At 40.9% G+C, this 21,673-nt stretch overlaps 6 protein-coding genes and 1 long non-coding RNA gene across 9 annotated transcripts in view; 4 read left to right on the top strand and 3 right to left on the bottom strand.

Moving 5' to 3' along the window:
- Positions 1 to 21,673, top strand: part of LOC130698552 (NFU1 iron-sulfur cluster scaffold homolog, mitochondrial-like) — a 45,777-nt gene that overhangs the window by 6,022 nt on the left and 18,082 nt on the right. The window lies entirely within an intron of this gene.
- On the bottom strand, positions 598 to 4,505 carry LOC130698498 (long-chain-fatty-acid--CoA ligase 1-like). The gene is made up of 9 exons (XM_057521159.2): positions 4,334 to 4,505; positions 3,638 to 3,798; positions 3,145 to 3,268; positions 2,808 to 3,077; positions 2,544 to 2,743; positions 1,836 to 2,462; positions 1,549 to 1,770; positions 1,163 to 1,480; positions 598 to 1,099 (listed from the first exon to the last, which is right to left on the bottom strand). The coding sequence occupies exons 1-9, from the start codon at positions 4,362 to 4,364 to the stop codon at positions 962 to 964; spliced, it is 2,091 nt and encodes a 696-aa protein (XP_057377142.1). The 5' UTR covers positions 4,365 to 4,505; the 3' UTR covers positions 598 to 961.
- On the top strand, positions 5,845 to 7,053 carry LOC130698601 (glutathione S-transferase 1-like). The gene is made up of 5 exons (XM_057521281.2): positions 5,845 to 5,929; positions 6,002 to 6,236; positions 6,323 to 6,433; positions 6,508 to 6,675; positions 6,769 to 7,053. Exons 2-5 carry the CDS (start codon positions 6,006 to 6,008, stop codon positions 6,919 to 6,921), a joined length of 663 nt encoding a protein of 220 aa, XP_057377264.1. The 5' UTR covers positions 5,845 to 5,929; positions 6,002 to 6,005; the 3' UTR covers positions 6,922 to 7,053.
- On the top strand, positions 9,140 to 10,117 carry LOC130698582 (glutathione S-transferase 1-like). Its single transcript, XM_057521257.1, has 3 exons — positions 9,140 to 9,491; positions 9,564 to 9,731; positions 9,806 to 10,117. Exons 1-3 carry the CDS (start codon positions 9,150 to 9,152, stop codon positions 9,962 to 9,964), a joined length of 669 nt encoding a protein of 222 aa, XP_057377240.1. The 5' UTR covers positions 9,140 to 9,149; the 3' UTR covers positions 9,965 to 10,117.
- LOC130698657 (uncharacterized) lies at positions 10,112 to 13,409 on the bottom strand. The gene is made up of 3 exons (XR_009003316.2): positions 13,288 to 13,409; positions 10,438 to 10,864; positions 10,112 to 10,367 (listed from the first exon to the last, which is right to left on the bottom strand). It is a non-coding gene; the product is annotated as an uncharacterized LOC130698657 (long non-coding RNA).
- On the top strand, positions 12,576 to 13,804 carry LOC130698570 (glutathione S-transferase 1-like). Its single transcript, XM_057521252.2, has 4 exons — positions 12,576 to 12,704; positions 12,921 to 13,272; positions 13,329 to 13,496; positions 13,556 to 13,804. The coding sequence occupies exons 2-4, from the start codon at positions 12,931 to 12,933 to the stop codon at positions 13,712 to 13,714; spliced, it is 669 nt and encodes a 222-aa protein (XP_057377235.1). The 5' UTR covers positions 12,576 to 12,704; positions 12,921 to 12,930; the 3' UTR covers positions 13,715 to 13,804.
- Positions 15,006 to 21,393, bottom strand: LOC130698633 (long-chain-fatty-acid--CoA ligase 1-like). 3 transcript variants are annotated; one of them, XM_057521322.2, is made up of 9 exons: positions 21,238 to 21,393; positions 18,619 to 18,776; positions 17,213 to 17,336; positions 16,877 to 17,146; positions 16,602 to 16,801; positions 15,879 to 16,505; positions 15,586 to 15,807; positions 15,209 to 15,526; positions 15,006 to 15,145 (listed from the first exon to the last, which is right to left on the bottom strand). In XM_057521322.2, the coding sequence occupies exons 1-9, from the start codon at positions 21,299 to 21,301 to the stop codon at positions 15,008 to 15,010; spliced, it is 2,121 nt and encodes a 706-aa protein (XP_057377305.1). In that variant the 5' UTR covers positions 21,302 to 21,393; the 3' UTR covers positions 15,006 to 15,007. The 3 variants fall into 3 exon arrangements, with proteins under 3 accessions (XP_057377305.1, XP_059353206.1, XP_059353207.1); XM_059497223.1 differs by lacking the exon at positions 21,238 to 21,393 and adding an exon at positions 19,948 to 20,086; XM_059497224.1 differs by lacking the exons at positions 18,619 to 18,776; positions 21,238 to 21,393 and adding an exon at positions 17,511 to 17,641.

Here is a 21,673-nt window from a genome sequence, read left to right as displayed (position 1 = left end):
AGTTGAACGAACTGCTTTGCACGAAATCCATTACAAAAAAAAAAGAAAAACTGTTTTCAAAACACGATTCGTTCATTGCGTGATAGTTTTTCACCATTTCCGAATTGACGTCAAATTGCCGAACAGTTTGGAACTGCTGTTTTTGAGCTTCCGCTTAAGCAAAGAAGCGAAGCAATTTCCATTCACGATTTGCCACATCGATTAACGCCAGATTTCGTGAATCGTTTACCCTACTTCATCTGGATTTCAGTGATTGCATTTCACACGAATTAAGTGTAAGACAAACCAAATATACTAAGATTTTCTCATTTTTACGTACACCTGGCAGCCATATTTGTACCGTATGACACTAACGTAAAAACCTAGAAAAGAAGAACAATTTTCATTCACACTTTTTCAACAAGTAAAAAGAAAAATACCTTCTGCCATAGTCTTTTCCACGATATGGTTTGAAAAAAGTATTCTGTAACACACTTGCTACTAAAATTTCTCCATACGCCCTACATCAGTTCGTGTTCACGAGATAAACCCTAATCAGCGAGCCTTTACAACATTAAAGCTTCGTTTGAAACTTCTACTAAAGGATCACGACGTTCATCGATCCCGACTGGCTCAATTTGGCATCCGAAGTCTGCTGTACTTGTCGATTTGATATACACACTAAGAAAGTCTGAATAATACACAGGCAATGGAATGGTAAAAAATCACATCCTGCTGCTATAGCAGATTCTAAGAAAAGATACCCCAACAGAGGCATTTTAGTGGCAAAATTTAAAGCGACCTGACAACTGGGTTCTACAGAGTAAGATTAGTTTGTAAAATACAGACTTTTAGTGATGGGTGAGCAACATTATCGGGCCATTAGTAGAAGAAAATTTCTAAGAACAAAACGCCCTAATGGATAACAAAATGTCTGACCGTGTAGTGAGTCTCAAGTCCGTGACAGCTCGTGTTTGTGTTTCTAGTTAAACTTGCGATAAACATATTCAAGTTGAGGTTTGAAGTAAGTACGAAGTTCCGGACGTTTCGATTTTAGGGTCGGCGTCAATAGACCGTTTTGCACTGAAAAGGCTTCTGGGTGTAAATAGATGTCTTTGACCTGCATAGAACATATGCACTTCGTAATGAACAGATGGCATGACAAAGAGAAAAGAAAACAAACCTGTTCAAAGGATTTGAGGCCAGCCTTTTTTCCCAACTCAGTGATGTCGTTCAATATAAGTTGCTTGATTTCGGGCATGTTGCAAAGAACCGAATGCGTACCCTGTATCCCGCGTTCTTCTGCGTAGCGTTTGACATTTTCCACATCGGGTACGATAACTCCTATGGTGCACGACTTGAGGCTTTCACCATAAACAAAAACTTGTGCGACATATTGGCTTTTGACGTAGATACTTTCGATTTTCTCAGGCGCAATGTATTCGCCTTGCGATAGTTTGAAGATGTTCTTTTTACGATCGAGGATCTTCAACGTTCCGTTCTATGCAATCAAAGCAGAAAATTTGTAAATATTTGATGAACATTATCGCTTCATGACTACAAACTCACATCTAGAAAGGTGCCAATGTCGCCAGTATGGAACCAGCCGTCTTCATCTAATGCCTCCTTGGTTTTTTCAGGTTCCTTGAAATAGCCTTTGAAGACGTTAGTGCCCTTAATACAAATTTCACCACGGCCGTTTGCAGCATAGTATTTCATTTCTGGCACGTCAACGAGTTTAATGGCGCAGCAAGCAAGCGGCGTTCCAACATGTTCTGTAGTATAATCGCCCTGAAACAGAAGGTAAAAGAAAATTATAATAACGATGATACAAAATTAAATGTTATGTTGATTACGTGGACGGTGAGAGTTGTTGGGGCAGCACACTCGGTAAGCCCGTAGCTTTCAACGATGACGCAGCCCAGGGCACAGCGCATGAAATTCAGAACGGTTCCAGCCAGAGGTGCCGAACCGACAATGATTAATCTGATGCGTCCGCCCATGCTATCCTGAACTTTGCTTAAGACAAGCTTGTCCCAGATAGTGTTATTCCGGACGATACCATGTCTTCGTTCGTTTTCCTTGGAACTAAGGGCTGCATTGAAGAGGAAGCGTTTAAGAGCCGAACTGCTCAATCCACTTTGAACCTTGTCGAAAATGCGATTAAATAGCCGCGGGACGGCTGGTGTGATTGTTGGTTTCAGAGCTTTCATATCATCCATAAAATTTGCGATGTTTCCACTATAGAATCCGATAGCGCCTCCTCCCATGTAGACACCGACGTGAGAAATACGTTCCAGCATATGAGCCAATGGAAGAAAGGATATCATTACATCCGTGTTATTGGGTTTCTCGTCCCCCAGTTGCAAAAGTACGCCACTTGCATTCGCTACGACATTTTCATGGCTCAGTACGACTCCCTTTGGGCTGCCTGTCGTTCCAGATGTGTAACAAATGGTGCACATATCTTCGGGTCTTGGAGGCTACAGTGCCAAAAAGCGAGCTCGTTCACAGTCTACAGGATTTCTTAAAATATAACTGATACAGCAATGCGCAAAACATACCACAGGGTTATATTTTTTCTCCATGCCAGTCTGTTCAACAAGCTCGAAGCTTAACGTGTTGATGTTTAGACGTTTCGCCAATTCCACAGTCTCTTTGGAAATGGGTTTAATATGAATCAGTTGTTTGAGGCAAGCAGGCGGATTGTTAAGCAACGACTTGCATTTTTCATCATTTTCACAAATGACCACCGATATCTCAGCTATACAATCATTAAAATCCACATTAAAAACCAGTAACTGGCTCATTACATTATCAAATTTTACTTTGGTTGATGATGAAGCGGCACGAATCCGGTCCAAGAGTATCGTACAGTGGCACAACAGCCATGGAATAGGTATAGAGACCATATTCGCCTAAGATCCATTCTGGACAGTTTTGACTGTACATTCCCACGAGTGTACCAGGTCCCGGATGGAGGCCCAGAGCAACGAGACCCGAGCCAAAATTCTGAGCACGTAGTAAGCTCTCTTTGTAGCTCATCCACTGGTACGGTTTTGTAGGATCTGCCCTCCATCCCAAACAAGGTCCATTGTCTACACCAGGGACAAGTGAATAGATTAATATGAATTTAAATTTTTCTTTTCCGACAATCCAATTCACTTGAGACTCGCGCTCCACGCCGGAAGACATCATATAGAGTACGAGTATCATCGTAGAGATAGCGTAGCAATTTTATTTCGCCACCTTCTTTGGACAAATGCGAGTAGTGAATAAAATCAGGTCCCTGTAAAATTAAGACATTTTTCAATCATTCAATACAATTCACATTTCATGCAATCAAACAAAGTGTGGTAAATTGTGCTTTGTTTATGCTCCATATACTGAATGATCTAATTCCTTATAAGCAAACGTTGAACTCCCATACACAAACAATAGCTGAACAGCTGTAGCTGATGCCAACGGTTTCGTGAACGAAAATGTTTTTTTGGGATTGGGGGAATTTGGCAAAAAAACATATCAAACCAGTTATCCACTACCTACGACTATACGATCAGCAAAATTAACGGTTTCTACTGAAACTGCGTACTACGATAGCTTGTTTAAAGCAAAAAAAAAAAAAAAAAAATCAGGTCTGATTTCTTTTTTTTTTTACCTCAATAAATGTTTGATTATCCAAATCGAAAGGTAACTTTGCTGGCTTGGGTTTGCTTATCCAATTGTAGGCTGTCGCCACAGCCACTCCAATTCCGGCGACTGCTAGAATGCCGGCCGTACCCGTAATGTAGTCAAAGTTTTGTCCATCGCCTGATGTTCCTGTGAAGCAATTGGAACGTCAGTTTTCATTTTATTGATAACACGAAAGAAGAACAAAGGGTCATGTTATTCTTTTTTTTCAAAAAAACATGAGCCGGTTTTTGTTTTTGTTGTTGTTATTAGACATTCCAATTGATTTTTCGTTAAAAATTTTGGGAATGGTAAACCGGAAAAACCAGTGGTACTTGAAAGGCAAGTAACCGAAATCACGTCTGATTTGCCAATGGCGAAACGCCTTTTGCTGTAAAAAATTTTTTTAGCTCTGTTTTAATTAGCCTAATTAAACCTTATTCAGAATATGACTAAAGCTCTCGCAGTTTCAAAATTTTAAACCTAAACGTTATTTTGATAGTTAACAATGACTTAGACAAAAATTTACATTCATAATGGTCAAATTCAAATTGTAGGCATTTCAAAATAGAAATTCCCGATTGTCAAAAATTGAGCATTAATACGGCAAAGCGATCAATAAACGACTGACGATGTACGCATGACTAAAACGCTTGTACGAAATCCACTTCCTCGTTGACCTTACCGTAAACTAAATCCGAATCTGTAGGAAACATGACAACAGCTCTTGAAAGTAGTTTTTAAACATACACGAACGGCACTTAAAGCCAAATAAACTGTGTAAATTATTGCTGCGTACACAATAGAGAACACCGATGCGAACTGAGTACGGAGAAGGGTGAACTTATACTAACATCAATAGTTCCTATTCCTCAGGCTCTTATGTAGCCTCGGTTCTAGTACTCCCCTTTATTGATCGGCTTCCGACTAGAAACGCTAGTTTGACCAGTCCTCTGCAACTCAGTTTTTTTAAACCGGCAAAGAGATCCCTTATTCGAAACGCAAGTACTCGATTGCACAAACGGTCCCACTTCACCGTCATTTTGATAAAGCTTTTATTCACCTGCTTTGCAGGCAAAGAAAACTTCTTGCAGCCCTGCAGCTACTCAGCTGCTTTTTTTCTCGATTCGTAATTGGCTTTCTCTCTGTTAGCAAAATACCAGTTTTGTTAAGACAAAAAAAAAGAACATTTTTCCTTGGGTGAACTACAAGGTACCTTGTGCTTGGCATGTAAGTATTGAAATGAGGTGAATTTCCAAATAGCACTAAAGAACCTGGATAAACTGCCGGGGAAACGAGATTACCTTGAAGCGTAGAAATGTCTCTCGAAGAAGAGGCGTTTGAGTTACCAAACCACTCTGACACAATGCTCATTCAACGATCTTATATCTGATGCAAATAAGAGGCATCGTTATTTTAAGAATGGAACCTGAAAATGGGCGTTAGGTCACAGACACCTGGGTTATCTCATTGCTTTTCGTAAGTTGTAACGCTGCAAGGTTAAACCACATGTCTGTCTGCTACGGGAAAAGATGGTTTGCGCCAGACGATCGAAAGGAGGAAGGGGCAGCGTTGCCACATGACAACGTCAAATGAATCAGACGATTTTAATTTAATTCTCATTCTTCTTTTATGTGAAAAAAATTTTGGTTTAAGTTTTCTATTTGATTGTGCTTAAAAAATTGGCAAACTAACTTAAGAAATTTGCTGAAATAAGTGTTTTGATTAGATGGTGATTTGGCCAAGCCAAGATTCTATTGAATAACTATGGCAAGCATTACATGATATAAATGTGAAAATGTTAGTCGATGAAAACCGGTATTAAATAATCGGCCAGTAGACACCTGTATCATTTTTGCTCCACTTTACGAAAAATATTTACTCAAAATGGCGCCAATGTACCCATTCTGACATTACCCATTTGGACACAGCTTTGAATAGTGTCTGTTAACATGATCGCCAGTATTACCATTTTTCAAACCAAGTGTGGCAGTTGATTCAAACAATCAAGGGCTCTATTTTCTTATGTTAATCTACTAATTGAATATATGCTTGTTTTATGCTGAAACCAGGGCTCGGCATGCCTTAAGCGAGCATCGTTTATCTGACGATTAGGTCGTCGCGAACACGTTTGTATCAACATGACGATCTTCAGTCCATCGACAGATTCACAGATAAGATAGTAGTCTCATTGTGAAGATAGTTATCTCAATGTCCGAAGGCTTTGTGTAGTCACTTTTTTTCACCAACGTTATTTAGAAACTTAATCCTATCTAGAACAGTAAGTTGCGTTCCTAGCTCTCAACTTTCACTAATTATTGAATACGACGTGCTTTTGTTTTCTTTGTCTTAGGAGAATGCCGATTGACCTGTATTACATGTCACTGAGTGGCCCGTGTCGGGCAGTTATGCTCACTGCCAAAATGGTGGGTGTCGAACTAAACCTGAAAATCGTCAATCTCATGGCAGGAGAACAAATGAAGCCCGAATTTCTCAAGATAAATCCACAGCACACCGTTCCCACTTTAGTCGATTCGGGATTTGTTTTAACTGAAAGCCGCGCCATTTGCGCTTATTTAGTAAACAAGGTAAACAGGAATTCTACTTTTTCTAACGTGTGCAAAAAAAAAAAAACTCGTTTAATATTTTTGGGTTTGAATTCTTACTCTCAAAGTACGGCAAAGACGACAAGTTGTATCCCAAGTCACCAAAAGATCGCGCTGTAGTCGACCAGAGACTCTTCTTTGATCTTGGTGTTTTCTATTCTGCGTTCTCCGATTACTATGTAACTATTTAAGTTATGAGAACGACTGCATAACAGTATTTCTTAATTATATGTTACGCCTATTTTTTCTTAAGTATCCAGTGATATTCCGTGGGGCCACGTCACTTGATGATGGCAAGAAAAAGAAATTGGACGAAGCTTTGAGGTTCTTCAACATGTTTGTGTCAGACCGTGATTTTGCTGCCGGAGATCATTTGACAATCGCGGATCTTTCACTGGTAGCATCTGCTTCTACTATGGAGGTAAACAAACCAGATTGTCACCCGTGATTGATTGTTTTCCTTCATCGTAGTTCCACGTTTCATGCGACTAACTGTCCCAACAACCTTTAACAGAGAGTGAATCCAAAAATTTTCGATGACTACCCGAAGATAAAAGAATGGATGGAACGATGCAAAAACCAGATTCCCGATTATCACGACCTCAATCAGGTTGGCGCGGAAATCTTTGGTCAAATAGGTCAAAGTGCCTTGGCTAAAATTCAGTAAAATTTAAAAAAAAATGCGATTTAAAAAATTGCCGAAAAGAATACTATAAGTTTTGATCGGTGTACCGCGTTATCAGCCCTTTGAGTTTCAATCCAGTATTAAATAAATATCATGGACGATTGGTCTCCGTCACTTGTGTGCATAATTATGCATTGAAAATTACCTTGCGGTCAAGTGTTGTCGGAGATGCGTATCTATGCATTTTGATAACACCCTATTTTTGTTGCAAAGGGCCTTTTCGTATAAAAAAAAGTCCCGTAGTCCCGTTTACGGAGCCACGTAGTACTTCGCCGATAACGTCTGTGTTGCAGGGATGGACCGTCCTTGCCCTTAGCTATCAAGACTTGGATAGGTTTTTCAAAGATAGAAATGTTAATATGATGCAGCAGAAAAACTTAGTATCTACTGGATGTTACTTTATTTATGATAACTTTTAATCTCGATTGATGACAAAACCTAGATCTCGTGAAACAATAGCGTAATTTCTCTCATCTTCCAATATTTGGGGGAAAACAAAATTGAAGTAAATAAAAAAAAATTATTGTCTTCCTAGTAGATGGCTGCATTTCATGAAATACCGCAGATGTATTTTTTTTTTTCGGCTTTTGGCTTTTGATGTAAATATTTTCAATCTTCTCGGGTGCGATATATTCACCCTGTGAGAGTTTGAAGATGTTCTTCTTGCGATCGCAAATCTTTAACGTTCCGTTCTACAGTAATGAAACATTACGTCTCCTAACGAACTTACGGGTATGAAGGTGCCAATGTCTCCGGTATGAAGCTAACCATCCTCGTCCAATGCTTCTTTGGTCTTTTGCTATACGAACGATTTTCAATGCCATGGCATACCTGATAGCCTACGGCAATATAACGCATCGCTGTGTACAGGTTGAATGCTACGTGAGTTGCAGTCTAGCATAGCTTTTCCGCCAGTCATCGTGACTAGTGAAAAGGAAAGGTATACCCATCTAAAGGCAAAACCGGTGCAGTTTTAAGTGATAACATCGATCGGAAATGATGCCCCCAGCTGATTAATCCCGCCAAAGAAAGACGAATCTTTAAGCAATTTTCATTCAATTCAACGTCGTTTTTTTTGAAGATTATTAAGACGAATTAAAACATTACGTTAACTGAAAAGTTTAAACAACATGCATCCACCGGAACTGAAGCAAAAAAAAAATGGAAGGGAAGCCAACCTGAAATCCGTTGCAACCCTCAACCTATGTGTATTATTAAAGGTGCACATCAAACCTTACGACTGTCGCACGAAAACGGGTGGTGTTTTCCCATCACGCAAACTTTCCATTGTAAACCTAGATAATTCTTCAACGCGCGCTTCAATGAAGCTTGTTAACTTTTTTCTTGTTAAAGCAAACTGCTTTGGTGATAAGCGAATCCGCTATCTATTCAAACATAATTTTCACGAAATTCGTTTATCAACAACGCGAGCATCGTTTCGAAGATTCTCTTGATTCAAGGATTTAGGAAACGAGTTATCTATAGAAAAGTTACCTTATCTGTTTTAATCAATTGCTGTTGCAGTGCGTATTTAATCGGGAAGTATGTTGGGCGTATCTCTAACACAATATGTGGCCGTAACGTAGTGACTCATTTGCATTGGGGCTTCCCTGTATGAAAAAAAGATATTCGTACAGAAACAACGCCTTATCAATAATTGGGGAAACGGACATCAAACTGCTGTAAACGTACGAATAGCTCTGTACTTCCGGTTTATAGCTTTGGGAATATCATAATGCCCAGTTGAATTTATTTCGAAATTGTTAGAATATTAAAATGGAAATTTCTAGTAATTGGGACGATTCTGTGTCAATGAAAAAGGAAACCACAGGGAAGAAATTATCTTGCCACCATGATTCATCAAAAATGAAAAAGACCCGTTCCTCAACTCCGTGTTAGCGTTGTCGGTTACTATAGGCGCGCCATTTAAAATTCTCCTGAATTGTATAAAAAGGCCGGTGGCCGTCTCAAAACAACACACACTAACGAACGGAAAAATTCAGCAGTGTTCTTCAGTGACTGTGCAATCATCCTTACGGAAAACTCAAGTAAGTAAATAAAAATTTTGCTGAATTTTAAATTTTGCAAAGCCTCCGACGTACCGTGGGAACTGTGGGTGTGTCCCTATACGTTATGGCTATGTGTTATAGGGGCGTCAACACTAAAACATAATTTCTTTTTCTAACTTTCCATCACATAGATTTTCAAACATGCCGATCGACCTGTATTACATGGACGCTAGCGCCCCTTGCCGTTCCGTTATGATGACCGCCAAAATGGTAGGCGTCGAGCTGAACCTGAAGCCTCTCAATTTGTTGACTGGAGAGCATATGAAACCCGAATTTCTCGCCATTAACCCGCAACATAACATTCCGACCATCGACGATGATGGCTTCTACTTGAATGAGAGTAAAGCTATTATCGCCTACCTTGTCAACCGCTACGCGAAGGATGATACCCTCTGCCCGAAGGATCCTAAATTCCGTGCTTTGGTCGACCAGCGTCTTTATTTTGACATGGGCGTCTTGTATCGTCGTTTCGGCGAGCTCTATGTAAGATTAAGAATTTTTAAAATGTTTAAATGGATTAAAAATTTAATTTATTACCTTTAAAAATTATTGCAGTATCCAGTCATAATGAGCGGTGCTACCAAACTGAGCGAGAAGACCAAAAAGGAACTCTCTGAGGCGATTGATTTCTTGGAAGGCTTTCTGGGTAGCAACAAATATGCGGCAGGTGATCATCTAACTATTGCCGACATTGTGTTAGTTTCTACCGTGTCCACTATTCAGGTAAATCTCCTGCTAATCAATACTACCATTATTCAGCATTTTTCGCCTAACCTATGTTTTTTTTATATAAATAGGTAGTAGACAAGACTCACCTTGAAAATCATCCAAAGATTTTAGCCTGGCTAGAAAAATGCAAATCTGAAATTGTTGATTACGAAGAATGTAATCAAAAAGGTGCTGAAATGTTCGGTCAATGGGCCAATTCCTCTCTGTCCAAATTGGAGTCAGCATAATCTCCATCTTGACATTATTCAGCATGTCAATGCCTTTTTTTCCTGTTCAAATTAAGAATTTCACTTGAAATTTTTAAATTCTTTATGTACGAAAATATGTTTTACCTGCAAATGATGAAACATCACGTTAACAATATATCGTATTATGAGCTACCTTTGCAGATTGTGGTCATCAACTTACTGACTGAGGGCGTAAGCAGATGGCCAGGTTGCTGTTGTTCACCATTGTTGTTTGTTTCTTCAAATTTTAAGATGATTCCACATTTAATTAGATTTTCTTGGTGGTTGAATAGTATTTCTAAAAATTGGCGTTTAATAAATTTCGGAATTTAACGGATGCAGATGTCACCATTTTCCAACAATTTAAAATTTCCGGCCATGGTGTAGGTTGACAGTCTCCAAGCTAAAAGATAAAGTTATGTTAAACAGCCGTAGCCATGCAATTCATACTTTTCATTTGAACGATAACATACATAATGGCTCGTATGTGTATCGAAAGAGTGAAACCAGTAGCTTGGGTATCCTTGTTGAACACTCTGATAATTCTGGCCACAGTCGGTGGAATGTTGTATATCGCTCACGTTAATTCCAGAAACACGGAACGCTGCACCATGGTTTGTCCTCAGTTGACAACGCAAACTAGCAATAACGTGGATATCGCCACTGGATTGGAAAAAAGCGGCACTGGTTCTACCACGCCCAGCCCCCAGAACGTGAACGAGGAAACTAGAGCAGAATCACGACTCGCACTGGAACCTGCTCCACCGTTTGCCACCGGTAAATTGGGGGCGAATATCTTCTAGCTGTCTTCTGATGAAAAGCTGGACCCCCAACATCATACCCGCATGCCGTCCGTTTCTTTTTTTTTTTTTTGCATTAAAGTCGTGAAACGACATGTCACTGAAAATGAGGAAAGAATAAATGTTCAGTTAAAAAAAAATTCACATATTATTTTTTTTTATCACCCACTTATTATAAAAGTTCAACATTAGAACAACACATAAGTATAGGCTGTTTCATTACCCGCCAAGTGAAATCGGTACTAGCGCCACTGTCGTGAAAGAAAGGCTTTCTTTGAAAAAAAATGGGTACCGCCACTTTTATAGAATTCTGGAGAACAATGGTAATGCCAGAAACAAACGGTGTCAACGTTGCAATGCTAATAGAAAAAATGAGCTTATCCCAGGTAGTTTTCGCAATGCGACCGAATTTAATCAGAATCGAAAGGTCGATCGGTCTTCAGCATCGAGATACGAACCATTTTATTTTTAAACCATCGAAGGTCATGTATGCCTTTCCAACATTACCATAATACAAGTCGTTTCGAACGTGGAAAAGAAATGCCAAACGTGGCATTTGTTTATTTATCAAGTTAGGTTCATAAATCGATTATTAAAGCGACATGCCCATGTCTAATGGCAGAAAATTTTTCGAAATCGTTATTGTCTGACAATGGCGCGTGTAAAATAACCCTCCAGGAAACAATGTGGTTTACTAGCCTGGCTTCACGAGACCGAAGAGACGTTTTTACGGTTTTACAAGAGTTGAAAAGGAAAAAACTAGCACAACCCCATTGGAAGGGGGGGGGGGGGGTGATTATTTGGTATATCCTGTCTTTTTTCCCGGTACCACCAAATTGATGTTCACTCGAGAAAGAAAGCGTGGCGGTGGTATTAATGTCATTATTTTAATTCGTGATTTCCACTTGCAAACGTGAGGGTTGGGAAGGAACTGACGAATGAGACGATGCCACCGTTGAAAATGACAGTCACCGTCCAACAGTGTAACCGTGAGACTGGACTAGGTGCTCGACCCCGAGTTACACAGACTCCTGTCCGCCAAAACACAATTAAAGTTTCATTTCCCACTGACCAAATAAATTAATCAAGTGGAAATATTAGGGCGCGGTGTACTAGACCTGAAATCCTGTTTAAGCAAGCCGCCTATCTTATTCACAACTGCTGAATATACATTTAACCGAAACACGTTGCCAAATAAAAATAATTTCGATTAGTCTGCTAGAGTAGACGACACAACATTATCATTTCTTAAGACGGCAAAAATACAAAAGACGCAGTTAGTTGAGGTCGAATAAAAAACTTGATAATGATGTTTCAAGCGTGAACAGCTGATTTGAGTGATGAGAAACTTGATGACTATAAAGCTGTTCATAACAATCCATCAGTTTTTCAATTTTCTTTTCTATTGCAGTGAAAGTTTACTGAAACCGGGGAGACCTGATTACACTGCGTTCGTTTGTGAAAAAATAAAAATAATTCTTCACAATTGGCAGACTGTGAAAAAACTGTTGGGACCTTGTTGTAAGTGTTCCCTCACGACTATTTTTTTCTTTCATTTCCGCTTGTCATAAGGCCCCTGTATTCGTGTCTGTAATGTTCCCCGATTCACGATGATAAATCAACGAAGCTGCTAGAATATCATTAACTTACTACGTCCAAAAGAAAGTATTTAAAAAAGGCAGGTACATACAGTCGAAAACGAATTGAAAGCGGCTCTAAACAGTTTTTACAATGTTAAATTCTTTTGAGGAATGCTTCCGCAACATCCATCCTTACGAGCTTCTTTTTAGTGTTGTCGAATGGTGCACACCGCAGCGGCCGTTCGATGCACTAACTTTGGGATTGGTATAAAAACCGGCGACGTCAGTGAATATCTGAACTTTAATTCAATCCTGTGTCGTGTCAGGTTCTCTGGTCCTCTCGTCTACACCCATTTTGAAGTAAGTGAAGGTCATAACTAACTGCACTTTTAATGTTTATCACTCAAGTCCGAGAACTGTGATTTTTGCATCATGTTTTTTTGTCGTAGAATTTTGAGCTTAAGGCAAAACGCAGAATGACTTGGCAGAAGTTTTTCCCAAGTTCGAGCATCGCCCTTAACTATTATGGCTATACTTGTTTTCGTTGGGTTGATTGTCCGTTGCTTTTTTACATAGAAAGTCCAAGATGCCGATTGACCTGTACTACATGGAGGCCAGCGCCCCGTGCCGTTCTGTCATGATGACAGCCAAAATGGTGGGTGCTGAGCTTAACTTGAAGAAAACCGACCTGATGGCTGGTGACAACATGAAACCCGAATACATTAAAATGAATCCCCAACACAACATTCCCACTATCGACGACAATGGCTTCTATTTGAACGAAAGCAGAGCTATTTGTGCTTATCTAGTCAATGCGTATGGCAAAGATGACACACTCTACCCAAAAGAACCCAAAGTTCGTGCCCTAGTCGATCAACGTCTTTACTTCGATATGGGAGTCTTTTACCATCGTTTCGGTCTAGTCTATGTAATGTTAAATTACCTTTTCAATTGTCCAAATCGTGACGAGTATCTTTTGTTTAGTATCCAGTGATGTTCAGCGGGGCCACGAAGCTGGACGAGAAGGCTCTGAAGGACTTCGGCGATGCTCTTGATTTTCTCGAGGTTTTCTTGGGCCAGAACAAGTATGCTGCTGGCGATCACTTGACAATTGCAGACATTGCCCTGCTTGCTTCGGCTTCAACTTTTGTGGTAAGGCTGGTATTTTTACGTTAACATTGTAAGGTAATTAACTCTTTGATTGGAAACAGGCTACCAACAAAACTGTTTTCGACAAACATCCTAAAATCCAGGCCTGGTTGGAAACGTGCAAGTCTGAGATCACCGACTACGAAGAGACCAACAACCAAGGAGCTGAAGCTTTCGGACAATGGGCGCAATCCGCACTTGCCAAGTTGGAATCTGAATAAATTTTCACACCAATTATTACATTACAGTGTTGCACATGAAAATGTTAATTCTTCAAAAAACAATTTATAATATAAAAAATTACTATTCAATCATTGTAGCATTTTTTAAGTTTAACAACTCAAAGGTGAAAATAAATAAGCACAAAAATTTTGTTCAATATTGTACACTGTATTCTTACTCTCAATTAACATTACTAGAGCAAGAACAAAAACATGGGAGATTCATCTAAATAGTGATGTTTCTTGTTGTAGCGCCATTTTCTTGCATTTTGTAACTTGTCACGTGGCTGCTATATTCATCTCTCTACACTCAATAACCAATTCATACTGCCCTGTAATGTGCAAATACATTTTACTGACCCATATCAGAAAACGGTCATATTCGGAGAGATGAATTTTTGAAACAATCAGGTGTCCAATTCCGAGTGACAAGAAGGGGACAAAATTTGTTAGTAGTCAATAATAATAGATGTAATACACGGGAATGTAGTTGCTCTATAAATTACCACCAGGCACTCGCATACACTCCCACTCGCCAAAGAAATAATAAATGACTACTGATGATGTAATTAAGGGGAAAACAATGTACAACCAAGATTTCACCTTCGAGGGCAACAAAAATTATTCGCTCATCGTACCATACAAAATCCTTTCTCTATTACAAATTCGGATCCCTTTTTTTTTAAATACAAATGGTACGGTAAATAGTTTAGAAGGATTACGTCTGGCAACTCGACGAGACAAATTCGATCGCAAAAATTCTTCTTCTTTCCCAATTAATTCCATTTCCCTTTTCCCAGATTAGATTTTTTTTTGAGCGAATAAAAAAAAAATAAAAAAATTGATTAGAAAATACCTAAACTAGCCCAAAAAACGAAAGCGATTATCCGAAGATGATATCTCAATACATCAACAAAATACACAAACATGCAAAACATACGAAGGTCGAGTTTTATCGCCCATTGTCCTGATTCCGTTGCCACTGAAAAATATCATATAATTTTTCATAGTAGGGAAACGGTTGAATGAAATAACAACGGAATCCACTAGGATAAAGTTTAGAGACAAAAAAAGATATAAAGAGAGAAAGTTTTCTTTTGTGTTATATAGAAGATAAGGGAAATTCTAGGACGGCCTGAGGAAGATAGGAGTAATCTGAAGAAATAAGCTGTAAGGGCGCGCAAACAATCATTGGCAAACTATGATACAAAACAATCCAAATGGCAAGTGCCAGTTGGATAACGAGATTACTGATAAGAGCATGGAAGTAAAGCGATGCATTATGTATGTTGTTTAGTCCAATTTGCTGTACATGTCCTCGAGTTGAGGTTTGAAGTAAGTGCGGAGTTCCGGACGCTTCGACTTGAGTGTCGGCGTCAACAAACCATTCTGCACTGAGAAGGCATCTGGGTGCAAGTAGATATCTTTGACCTAAAGCGAAAAACACAAAGTTTAGAAACAACTCTTTGAAGAGATAACAAGATTATCGTGTACCTGTTCGAAGGATTTAAGACCGCCTTTTTTCCCCAGATCTGTGATGTCTTTCAATATAAGCTGCTTGATTTCAGGGGTGTTGCACAGCACAGACAGTGTCCCAGGAATACCCTGCTCTTCTGCGTAGAACTTGACGTTCTCTACATCAGGTACGATGACCGCAACTGTGCACGACTTGAGGCTTTCACCGTGAACAAAGACTTGTGCGACGTACTGGCTTTTGATGTAAATATTTTCAATCTTCTCGGGTGCGATATATTCACCCTGTGAGAGTTTGAAAATGTTCTTCTTGCGATCGCAAATCTTTAACGTTCCGTTCTACAATAATCAAACATTAGCAACATTTCATGAAACATGATGTTTCCTAACGAACTTACGGGTAGGAAGGTGCCGATGTCGCCAGTGTGAAGCCAGCCGTCCTCGTCTAGTGTTTCTTTGGTCTTTTCGGGTTCTTTGAAGTAGCCTTTGAAGACGTTAGTACCCTTGATACAGATTTCACCATGGCCACTAGCAGCGTAGTAATTCATATCGGGTACATCAATCAGCTTGATAGCGCAGCAAGGAATTGGCGGGCCAACGTGTTCTGGAGTAGAGTCTCCCTGTGGAAAAAAATGTAATTTTTATTTAAAATAAAAATTTTCTTTTTAAAACAATCACAAAATAACGGTACCTGAACGGTGAGGGTTGTTGGCGCAACGCATTCGGTTTGACCATAACCTTCAACAATGACGCAGCCCAAGGCGCAGCGCATAAAAGTGAGGACAGAGCCGGCCAAAGGAGCAGATCCAACGACCAACAGTCTGATGCGTCCACCCATGGATTCTTGAACTTTGCCCAAGACGAGTTTATCCCAGATGGTGTTATTCCTGATGATACCGCGCCTGAGTTCGTTCTCCTTGGAGCTGAGCGCAGCGTTGAAGAGGAATCGCTTCAGAGACGAGCTGTTCAAGCCACTCTGAACCTTGTCGAAGATTCGGTTGAGGAGACGTGGGACGGCTGGTGTGATGGTGGGTCGAAGGGCTTTCATGTCATCCATCAGGTTACGGATGTCACCGCCGAAGAAACCCACAGCACCTCCTTGCATGTAGACGGAGACTTGGCAAATGCGCTCGAGCATGTGTGCCAAGGGGAGGAAAGAAATCATCACGTCCGAACAGTTGGGTTTCTGGTCGCCCAATTGGAGTAGCGTGGCGCTGACGTCAGCCACAACGTTCTCGTGGGTCAACATCACTCCCTTGGGGTTGCCCGTCGTGCCCGACGTATAGCAAATGGTGCACAAGTCGTCAGGTTGAGGCGGCTGTCGTTCCATTCAAAAAGAAAATAGAGATAAGACAAGCCGTTAAAGCACGAAGTTTTCTTAATATAACCCGCATGTTTTGCAAACACGACATACCACAGGCCTGTTTTTCTTTTCCGCGCCAAGCTTCTCCACATACTCAAAGCTCAACATGTTGATGCCTTTACGCTTGGCTAACTCAGTTGTCTCTTTGGAGATTGGTTTTACGTGGACCAGCTGCTTTAGACAGGAGGGTGCATTGTTGAGCAAAGACTTGCACTTATCTTCGTTATCGCAGATAACCAGAGACATTTCGGCTGAATAAATTTGAACAGACACCAATTAGCTGATTGTTAATCGCAACAAGCGGGAAATCGTTAACAGCAAGATACCTTGATTGATGATATAGCGGCATGCCTCGGGTCCAAGAGTGTCGTAGAGCGGGACAATGACCATGGAGTAGCTGTAGAGGCCATGTTCGCTTAGTACCCACTCGGGACTGTTCTGACTGTAGACGCCCACAAGTGTATTAGGTCCGGGCTTGAGGCCAAGTGCCACGAGGCCTGAGCCGAAATTCTGGGCGCGCAACAGGGCCTCCTCATAACGCATCCACTGGTACTGCTTAGTGGGATCCTCTCTCCATCCCAAACAGGGCCCATTGTCTATATTGGGACAGGTTAACGGGTAAGCTTGACAAATTCTTTGTGTCTTATTGGAATTTGAATTACTGGAAACACGGGCTCCACGGCGGAAGACGTCGTAGAGGGTCCGGGTGTCTTCGTAGAGGTACCGCATGAATTTCATCTCCTTGCCTTCTTTGGCGAAGCGGGAGTAGTGGATCAACTCTGGTCCCTACATGAACAAAGACAAGGATTAAACATGTATTTACATTTTCAAAATAATCTATAGGATAATGAAAAGGGTTAAACAGAGTCCGATGGGATATCTACCACCTGCGAGGCAGCTCCTTATTTGCACAATGAATGAATAGCTGATAATTTTAGAACTCGGTGGTCGCTTTCTTACCCGAATTACGTCCGACTGAACAGATAGATCGAGCGGCGGACGGAAAGGTTTCGGGAAAAAAAAATCTTTTAAGCCTCCCGACATTATCTGCGTTTCACGAAATTGACTAGCAGACGATAAAGAAGCACCTCCCCCCAACACAAGAAATCACGCCGATAAATGGTCGGAATAGGTCACGCACTTGATCTGTCCACGGCTAGATTTGGAGCGATCTCTATGGGCCGATAGAATTGGAGCGACTGAGCCCTGGCACCAACCAAGTTGGCAACGTCTTCCAAAACTTCCTGCCTCACTACCACCACTCTCGTTCGGTTGCTCTCAACGACTAATGCAAAAATATATTTCCCATGATCCCGAGGTAGCGGTTCTTGCTCGACTTGAAGAGTGTTCCAGTCATTCTTCCCTTGTTTTTATTTTTGAGAATGGCTGGCAGACTTGACTCTTCCGCTGCTCAGTTTCGAGCAAACTATGAATCCTGGTTTTTATCTAGCACAAAATATTGCGGCTTGATTAAGAAACCTAATTTTATCTTCTGTTTTCTCCCTGTCGTCGTAAAGCACAGACTTTAGCTACATACAAGCTTTTGTTTCGTTTTTCTTTACGTCGTTGTGACCTTGTTTTAAATGAAGGCATTTGCAGTTAGCAATCCATCAAAACATGGCAAAACGCATTGAGCGTCTATTTCCATTCGCTACTATTTTCGATCTTTCCAATGCTGTCCCTTGTTGTTTGCCAGGAAACGCCCTAATAAAGCAAAAGTTATCGCTAGGTAACTGGTCGATCCTCCTTTAAAAGCCAATTGGACAAATAGAGGAGGCTCCTGTAAATTATGGGCATGTAAGCATGATGAAGTGGACAGAATTCTGTGCACTTCAAAAGGGACGGTCGTCAGCGGTAGCAAAGAGATAACATTTCCATGAAGTGGAACTTCCCGCCCCCGCGCTACCACGTTACAAACTATATTGGAACCTACCAGATGGTGAAAAATCTGGATTTAGACCGGCGAGAGAGCAGGAATGTGCAAGCGCCATGACTTTGGCATATGTTCAGCTCACGTGAAGAAATGGGACGTGCATAAGGGTTACGATGTTTTAAAAAAGCAATATACCTCGACAATTGTTTGATTGTCCAGATCGAAAGGAGGTTGTGTGGGAATTGGTCGGTTGGCCAAATAATAGGCCGAGGCAGCGGCCACTCCGACGCCTGCCATTGCCAGCATACCTGCCGCACCGCTGACATAGTGCAAATATTGTTCGACGTCCGGGCCTGTAAGAAAATAATGTAAACATTAATATTTAGAAAAAAAAATAACCACAACGTTTGCCCATAGCATTCGTTGTTTTGCAAAAAGGTCCGTTGTTTTGTTTTTGCACAGTATTGATTTTTCGCAAATTGCCTTTTCGCGCCATCTAGCGATGTCTTTTAAATACGTAGATTGTTCTAGAACATATTTCTGATAGAGCTGCGACGACTGATCGACCTAGTCATCCCCGCGGCTAACAGAGCAATTAGAAATGCAAGCAGGGCTCAACGTACTTTAGAGACCCTCCTAGTGGACGTCCCGCCATATCCTTAACAGGTAAAAGAATTGACTGCGCAGGTATCTCGCCATGGGAAAGTTCGTATAACCTTGAGCTCGTTGGTAATGGTTGCTGTTGTGGCTTAAGTCCGGTGGAGTGGGAAGAAGGCCTGGCGGGAGTCACGTGATGGTCTGATCAGGAATGGACCAATGGCGAATCGCCGGAAACTCCAAACTCGTCCACATGTTACGCCCGCCGCCCTACGTCATCCTAAACTTTTCTTACTCCAAAGTCCCGCTAGGAGCTTTGGACCGGTGCCATAATACCAACGACCCGGCAGAACCAGTATTTATTTTTTTTTCTCGTGTTCATTGATTTTTCCTTCTTAAAGGAAAATGCCACATCGTCGGGGAGGCAAGTACATGAGCACCTAGATGCACTGAAATTTCGTGGGAGTGCAAGAACGTTGCAGATGTTGAACGTTAAACAACGAATAATAGCAAATAAAAATATGAAAAAGAAAGCTACGGAACATTATCTCTTTTTTTATGATATTGGCCTTGAGAAATGAAGTTAGTCTAAAGATTTCTGATCATAATGTCTTTCAAAGTGCAAATCCTTATTCTATGGTTATCCCCTTGTTACAAAAGACTGTTTGCAATCATGAACTCGACCCACTTGGCTTTGTTCCAGTGTTTGAATCCAACCTTTTGACATTTTAGCAATCGCAAAAGATCCTCCCAAATGACACTCCCTTTTCAGTCGGTTTTAGTTTACTTTGGGGAACAAAAAACTTATCAACAAGTTTTTCCCATACTACTAGTCAAACATATAGTACACTGTAGTAACGATAAGATATTATGAATCAAATCGTAGCCTCTCTCTGTCTCACAACACAGTAAAGTTCAATGGCTTACCGTGCACAAACTCTGAGCCGGCGAAAAACATGTTGGACTCTGTTCCCTTGCTGCTGGTCACTTTGAGTTATTTTTAGGAGGGAAAACCAAAAATCAAGAAGAAAATAACTCGAGACGGCTATGGGCAAGTCGAACTGTCAGCAATGTCACTGCAGAAACTGACAGCAAAATATTGTGATGAAAGACGCGAAAAAAGAAATGAGGAATTTACACGGAATGACGCTCAACTACAACCGTCAGCGTGGAGCACTGGAAAGTCTTTAACGCAGTGGAAAAGGCGATACTTGAGTACTATCCCTCAACACACCAGTTTTATATGTTCTCCCTCTACGAGAAACTCGTAGCCGGATCGATAGTAGAGAAACAACCTTGAGGTTGGGAAGTCGCCCCATGCATACGATGCGCCAGGCAGTTTCAAATCCTATTGGCTGTTGACTGTCACGCCACGTCACGTGACTTGTTGGAGCCAATGGGTGATTTTTAGACGTTTACCTTTACAGCAAGCTTACCACGAAAACAAATGGGCACATCGTTCTCTATCTCTAGATTTTTCTCTTTGTTGTACGATGTGCAAACGTACGCAAGGCGATTGCGTTTCTTTGACAAGAACTGTCAAAAAATTGAACTTTGGCGGACTTTTTCTTTCCCAAATGGCGGCGTGCCCATGTTTCGCCTACTTGGCGAAGATCGTTGCAAATACCAAGTCGAAAAGAGATCTAGCGTTCGTGTAATGATCTCCTACCAAAATAGACTGTCACGTGATTTCATAGATGCTATGGCGTATTCGTCCAGGCACCCAATGAGTCTGACGTCATCGGCCCCATTGAACTCGACTAATTTCAATTCATACCATTGGAAAAAAAACCTGCACTATGCATTTACTTTACGAGACTTCGAGTCACGTTGGAGGAAAAAGATATCTACCGGATGATTGTTATTGCTCGGAAGTAGGTTAATCTTGATGCATTATGTTTAAATTAGTCAATCAAGTGAAATTTTGGTACCCCTAACCACAACGGTGGCAAGTCCCGCGTGTCAGCTGCTCACGTGGTTTAAGGAAAAAAAAACAGAACAGCTTATTACAAAAAGACACGCGTGGGATGGATTGGGTATGCGTAACAATTCATCCGCTCGTCAGAATCCTTGATATAATCTACAATTTAACACACACGTGGAAAGCCTTGGGGCATAATGGGAAGTGATCACGTCCGGAATTTTTCCAGTTCATGAGGGCGACAATAGTGCTGTCCAGGTATAAATATTCTTTAAAAAAAACTTGTTTGCTCTTACCTTTGATTTTTTTCAAAACGACAGCTGGGCCAGAGGCAACCGTTGAAGCAGCAGCGAGTAACATGTCTAGTTACGTTTCAGGAAGTTGGGTGCAGTAATTATACAATAATGCACACAAACTGGATCCGAATGGCAACCGGCTGAAAGTTGCAACAGTTGTGTTCGGAAGCCGGGTAGAACTCTGCGGGTTTCGGCGCCGTAGAGATCAGCTTTTACACCTTCTGATGGCAGAGCTTGGTTCGATGATTGCCAAGAAATGTTGTCGCCTTTTTGTAATAGACTCTTTTTCTTTTTCTTGTTTTCCTTGGGTGCATCTACACGGATGGTTTTAACTTGGCCATTTGGCTCGCACAACAACAGACTTGCCACGTGTTCAAGGCCGACATAAACACAAGCGACTTTCCCATTTGAAAAAAAAATGCAGAGTCAATCGAAA

Source organism: Daphnia carinata, chromosome 10, assembly GCF_022539665.2.
Source record: "Daphnia carinata strain CSIRO-1 chromosome 10, CSIRO_AGI_Dcar_HiC_V3, whole genome shotgun sequence".
In the NCBI taxonomy this organism is placed as follows: domain Eukaryota; kingdom Metazoa; phylum Arthropoda; class Branchiopoda; order Diplostraca; family Daphniidae; genus Daphnia; species Daphnia carinata.
This window is presented reverse-complemented; position numbering and strand designations above follow the sequence as displayed.